This window comes from Oncorhynchus nerka, linkage group LG12, assembly GCF_034236695.1.
Source record: "Oncorhynchus nerka isolate Pitt River linkage group LG12, Oner_Uvic_2.0, whole genome shotgun sequence".
Classification (NCBI taxonomy): Eukaryota; Metazoa; Chordata; class Actinopteri; order Salmoniformes; family Salmonidae; genus Oncorhynchus; species Oncorhynchus nerka.
Window position 1 is genome coordinate 45235923 of NC_088407.1, and position 6121 is coordinate 45242043.

The 6121-nt window shown below is 44.8% G+C and overlaps 1 protein-coding gene and 2 non-coding genes across 3 annotated transcripts in view; all 3 read left to right on the forward strand.

Annotated features, from left to right (window-relative positions):
- eprs1 (glutamyl-prolyl-tRNA synthetase 1) overlaps nt 1–5764 on the forward strand; it is a 93558-nt gene extending 87794 nt beyond the window's left edge. Inside the window, exons 29-34 of the mRNA XM_029674942.2 lie at nt 3197–3394; nt 3545–3718; nt 4212–4372; nt 4541–4619; nt 4747–4811; nt 4974–5764. Of these exons, the coding sequence (XP_029530802.2) occupies nt 3197–3394; nt 3545–3718; nt 4212–4372; nt 4541–4619; nt 4747–4811; nt 4974–5124 (828 nt within the window). The 3' untranslated portion in view covers nt 5125–5764. The remainder of the gene's footprint in view (nt 1–3196; nt 3395–3544; nt 3719–4211; nt 4373–4540; nt 4620–4746; nt 4812–4973) is intronic.
- Nucleotides 5–142, forward strand: LOC115139108 (small nucleolar RNA SNORA5). Its single transcript, XR_003865069.2, has one exon. It is a non-coding gene; the product is annotated as a small nucleolar RNA SNORA5 (small nucleolar RNA).
- On the forward strand, nt 3954–4090 carry LOC115139109 (small nucleolar RNA SNORA5). The gene has a single exon (XR_003865070.1). It is a non-coding gene; the product is annotated as a small nucleolar RNA SNORA5 (small nucleolar RNA).
- Nucleotides 5765–6121: the final 357 nt, after the last annotated feature.

Sequence of the window (6121 nt, forward strand, 5' to 3'; positions counted from 1 at the left end):
AGTCTGCAGCCTTATCAAATTCAGTGCTTCCTTTATAATGGACCGCACTGGCCAAAATGTCTGCCACAGTGAACCTGTAGTTAATGGGCCTCACATCCCATTTTCCATGGATGTTGGGGATAAATTTGTACTACGGACAATGGGGCCTATTCACTGATTTCAGATTTTTCCTGTCTCTTTTCCTAGCCCTTTGTAAGCAATCTATAGGAAGTTCTCCTTATATGGCTAGAGCCTTCAACAGTTCTTGCCCGTGGTTAATTCTGGCCTAATGGAAGACTAGGGGAAATTTGGCCTCTTAGCCGAAAAACCAAACCAAAGACACTAGCTTGTAATGCAGTTTTATAAAGCACAGTGAAATACTCTCTATCAGCAAAACAACCTCTTAGGCACACTTTTATTGATGCTTAAGTAAATGTTTCCTTTTCCTCTCAGGGTGCCACCACCTTTCTATCATCAATTCATCTGAATGTAAAAATATGATTCATAAAATACATTGCTCAAAAAAATATAGGGAACACTAAAATAACATCCTAGATCTGAATGAATTAAATATTCTTGTAAAATACTTTTTTCTTTACATAGTTGAATGTGCTGACAACAAAATTACACAAAAATTATCAATGGAAATCAAATCCATCAACCCATGGCGGTCTGGATTTGGAATCGCACTCAAAATTAAAGTGGAAAACCACACAACAGGCTGATCCAACTTTGATGTAATGTCCTTAACCTCTTACCTCTACCTTACGCTTGCGTCCCAACTAGAGCTCTGGAAATGCAAATGCGCTACGCTAAATGCTAATAGTATTAGTTAAAACTCAAAAGTTCATTAAAATACACATGCAGGGTATCAAATTAAAGCTACACTCGTTGTGAATCCAGGCAACAAGTCAGATTTTTAAAATGCTTTTCGGCGACAGCATGAGAAGCTATTATCTGATAGCATGCACCAATACACTACAACAGAAAAGCACAGCAGGGGACGTAAACAAAATAATTAGCATTTCGGCGTTACACAAACCGCACAATAAAATAGAAAACAGTCATTACCTTTCACCATCTTCTTTGTTGGCACTCCTAGATGTCCCATAAACACTATTGGGTCTTTATTTCGATTAAATCGGGCCATATAAAGCCAAGATATCGTTATATGTAGACTGTGTGATAAACGAAAAAAACAGCGATTTCACAACGTAACGTCATTTTTTAAAATTCAAAAAGTAGACGATAAACTTTCACAAAACACTTCGAAATACGTTTGTAATGCTACTTTAGGTATTAGTAAACGTTAATAAGCGATAAAAATCATCCGTAGGCGATGTAGATATCATTAGCTGTCGTCTTGGAAAAAATTTCAGGAGAGCTCTTCCGGAATGATCTGGGCGGAGACCGGAGGTAAGCGGTGCCCCTCTTTCGGTTCAACCAAGAATCAAAGATGATTAAATTCACAAGATACTCGACTACATGGGGATGCTGTGGGAGTTGAATGCTCGGTCTTATCTAATTCGGCTCACTGTTAACAATTGCGGTAGTGGCGCAAGGATATTTATTTTCTGTGATCAGGTTTTCCTGCGCTTTCCGATGTAACGCACGTTATGTAATAGCCACAGTCGTGATTTAACCAGTTTTAAAAATGTCCGAGGGTTTCCTATACACACATTCTAACCATATGAACGTACTATATTCCTGGCATGAGTAGCAGGGCGCTGAAATGTTGCGCGATTTTTAACAAAATGTTCAAAAAAGTAGAGGGTCGACTGAAGAGGTTAAAACAAGTCAAAATTAGGCTCAGTAGTGTGTGTGGCCTCCACGTGCCTGTATGACCTTCCTGAGGGATCTCCTCCCAGACCTGGACTAAAGCATCCGCCAACTCCTGGACAATCTGTGGTGCAACATGGCATTGGTGGATGGAGCGAGACATAATGTCCCAGATGTGCTCAATTGGATTCAGGTCTGAGGAACGGGCGGGCCAGTCCATAGCATCAATGCCTTCCTCTTGCAGGAACTTCTGACACACTCCAGCCACATGAGGTCTAGCATTGTCTTGCATTAGGAGGAACCCAGGGCCAACCGCACCAGCATATGGTCTCACAAGGGGTCTGAGGATCTCATCTCGGTACCTAATGGCAGTCAGGCTACCTCTGGCGAGCACATGGAGGGCTGTGCGGCCCCCCAAAGAAATACCACCCCACACCATGACTGACCCACCGCCAAACCGGTCATGCTGGAGGATGTTGCAGGCAGCAGAACATTCTCCACAGCGTCTCCAGACTCTGTCACGTCTGTCACATGTGCTCAGTGTGAACCTGTTTTCATCTGTGAAGAGCACAGGGTGCCAGTGGCGAATTTGCCAATCTTGGTGTTCTCTGGCAAATGCCAAACGTCCTGCACGGTGTTGGGCTGTAAGCACAACCCCCACCTGTGGACGTCGGGCCCTCATACCACCCTCATGGAGTCTGTTTCTGACCGTATGAGCAGACACATGCACGTGTGGCCTGTTGGTCATTTTGCAGGGCTCTGGCAGTGCTCCTCCTCCTCCTTGCACAAAGGCGGAGGTAACGGTCCTGCTGCTGGGTTGTTGCCCTCCAACGGCCTCCTCTACATCTCCTGATGTACTGGCCTGTCTCCTGGTAGCGCCTCCATGATCTGGACACTCCGCTGACAGACACAGCAAACCTTCTTGCCACAGCTCGCATTGATGTGCCATCCTGGATGAGCCGCACTACCTGAGTCACTTGTGTGGTTTGTAGACTCCGTCTCATGCTACCACTAGAGTGAAAGCACCGCCAGCATTCAAAAGTGACCAAAACATCAGCCAGGAAGCATAGGAACTGAGAAGTGGTCTGTGGTCACCACCTGCAGAACCACTCCTTTATTGGGGGTGTCTTGCTAATTGCCTATAATTTCCACCTGTTGTCTATTCCATTTGCACAACAGCATGTGAAATTTATTGTCAATCAGTGTTGCTTCCTAAGTGGACAGTTTGATTTCACAGAAGTGTGATTGACTTGGAGTTATATTGTGTTGTTTAAGTGTTCCCTTTATTTTTTTGAGCAGTGTATATATAAAAAACAAGCTAAATGGTTCTCTTCCTCTGAGGGTGCCACCACCTTTCTATCATCAATTCATCTAAATGTAAAAATATGATTCATAAAATATATATAAAAAACCATTTGAATGGTTCTCTTCTTCTCAGGGTGCCACATCCCACCACCTGGGCCAAAACTTTTCCCGGATGTTTAACATCGAGTTCGAGGACCCCAGAAAGCCGGGCGAGAAGCAGCTAGCCTACCAGAACTCGTGGGGCATCACCACCCGCACTATCGGCGTGCTTACCATGGTACATGGGGACAACATGGGCCTGGTGCTGCCCCCCAGAGTTGCCTGTCTCCAGGTATGTTTTGATCTACATTTTGATTCCACCTTTATTTTACCAGGCAAGTCAGTTAATCAGGACTGCCTGGCAAAAGGTAAAGAATTTCACCTTTTATTGGCCCTAGTCAAATTCTATAACCCTGCAATTTCTCCTGCTCTTCTTTTCCAGGTGATCATCATCCCGTGTGGCATCACAGCCTCCCTGCCTGAGGCTGAGAAGGAGTCTCTGCTGGCCCAGTGCTCCAAGTACCTGGCCCGGCTGCAGAGGGGAGAGACCCGGGTAAAGGCCGACCTCCGAGACAATTACTCTCCCGGCTGGAAGTTCAACCACTGGGAACTCAAGGTAAAAACCACCACTCACGGTCTTGTGTGGCTCAGTTTGTAAGAACTGGCTCCACAACGTCAGGGTCGTGGGTTCGGTTGTCACTGGAGTCATACACTAAACATTTTGCACTCACTGTACTGTATGTCTCTTTGGATAAAAGTAGATTTTAAATGGTGTATATTATTATTATTATTATTATTATTATTATTATTGCAATAATCCCCAGAACCCTTTCTAGGGGCATTAGAAAGTTTGCAGCCTTGTCTCATTCAGTGCTTCCTCTAAAATGGTCCGCACTGGCCAAAATGGCTGCCACAGTGAACCTGTAGTTCATGGGCATCATGTAACTTTTCCATGGATGTTGGGGATAAATTTGTACTACTGGTTGATTTCAGGGATAAACTTCTCATCAGTCCAACTGAAAGGAAATGTCTGCATCTCTATACGCTCTCTCTCTCTCCTTCGCTTTCCTTCTTGCTCTCCATCCTCTCTCTCCACCCCTCTCTCTCAGGGCGTGCCCATTCGCCTTGAGGTGGGTCCTAAGGACCTGAAGCAGGGTCAGTGTGTGGCCGTGAGGAGAGACACGGGGGAGAAGATCATCCTGCCCGAGGCAGACACCGAGAAGAGACTCATACAGCTACTGGAGGACATCCAGACCAACCTCTTCAAGAGGTATGTGTATGCTGATCCACACACACATCAACTGGAGGAAATCAAGGGCAATATCTTGTAACACCCACAATCCCTCTCATTCTCGCGCTCTCTGAGCTACTGCACAGGTGCTAACATGCACGCGCACACACACAGTGTGACTAATATGCCTCTTCCTCTGTGTTGCAGGGCATCGGACGACCTGAACAAACACATGGTGGTAGCAGACTCTATGGAGCGGTTCCAGAAAGATCTGGACCAGGGCAGGGTGTGTTACGTTGAAGTTTGTTTCTGTTAGATTCCCAATCATCAGATGAATCGTTTCCATGTCTGGCTGGCTTAAGTAATATAAACGAACTGACTTACATTTATTTGTTTTATGTTGATAACCACAGATTGTCCAGATCCCCTTCTGTGGAGGCATCGAGTGTGAAGACTGGATCAAGAAGACCACTGCCAAGTAAGACTCACTCAAGTACCACTCAATGACTGAGATGCATGCTAACATTCACTGACTATACCAAACATTAGGAACACCTCCCTAACACCTTCACATCCAGATGCGTTATCTGCTCTAAGTGAAGTGTTACCGGTGCCCCTCTCTCTCTCTTCCCCTCTGCAGGGACCAGGATCTGGAGCCCGGTGCCCCCTCCATGGGTGCAAAGAGCCTGTGTATCCCCTTCAAGCCCCTCAAGCCCCTGCAGCCGGGTCAGATGTGCGTCAGCGGCAAGGAGGCCGCCCAGTATTACACCCTGTTTGGCCGCAGCTACTAAATAGTCTTAAGTGGCTTTCTCTCCTCGATCTGGGATATGAGAAAGAAGCGGATAGGTGAAAGAAAATACTTGTGAACAAAGATTTGTTTTCACCTATCATGCGCTTTCGAATCAGCAGAGACGAGGAGATGACGTCTCTTTAGACTATTGAGATATACCCAGAGTCAACACCTTGTAGTGTGTTCCTTTCCTTTTGACCCTAACCTTGCAATGGTGGCCCAACCCCTCAAAATTGACAAGACACTCTCCATAGTCAGCTATTTTCTCCCACTAGCCCCAAATGTAACAAAAATGACCCTTTCTTTATACCCAATGACACAATCTTTATATTTTTGTCCCTTTCTCACTCCCAACCTACCTTATCTCAGGACCTTTCCCAGGTAGAAAGATGACATGGTACTCAGGCAAGATGTTTCCCACTAACTGAACTGATATCGTAGCTATTGGGGGTGTACTATAGGTGGGTGGTGAGGGTTGACCCCTGGAGGTTGTAGCCACATTTGTCCCCAGTACAAACTCATAGGAATACTGCATACATCATGGAATAAGGAACTATCGCATACATGTAATTACCTGTACTCTTGAGTTCCTCTAACGCAATTCTAAAACTTTTCTATAATAAAGGGATTCTCAAATTCCACTGTATAGGCATTATCATTTGAGAGCTTTTTTTTACCTGTACATTATCTGCACTTAATCTGTAAAGGGGTGGATTGTGTTGATGATCGTCCAAGCGAGTGCACACATCAGGAGGAAGAGGGACTTGTTCAGGTGCGGACAGGACAGAAATATTTGTTTTATGTTCAGGTGTGGAAAAGTGAAACTGTCCACTTTCCCAGGGTTTTTTATTCACATTACAAATGAATCAGTGATTCAAAAGTCAGGCTATCAATTGAGTTTTATTTTACTATTGTAGGCTACAGTAATTTTTTACTTCCAATATAATTGATCATGCACAATGATGTGCCAAATATATGATTTACTGCATTGTTATAGA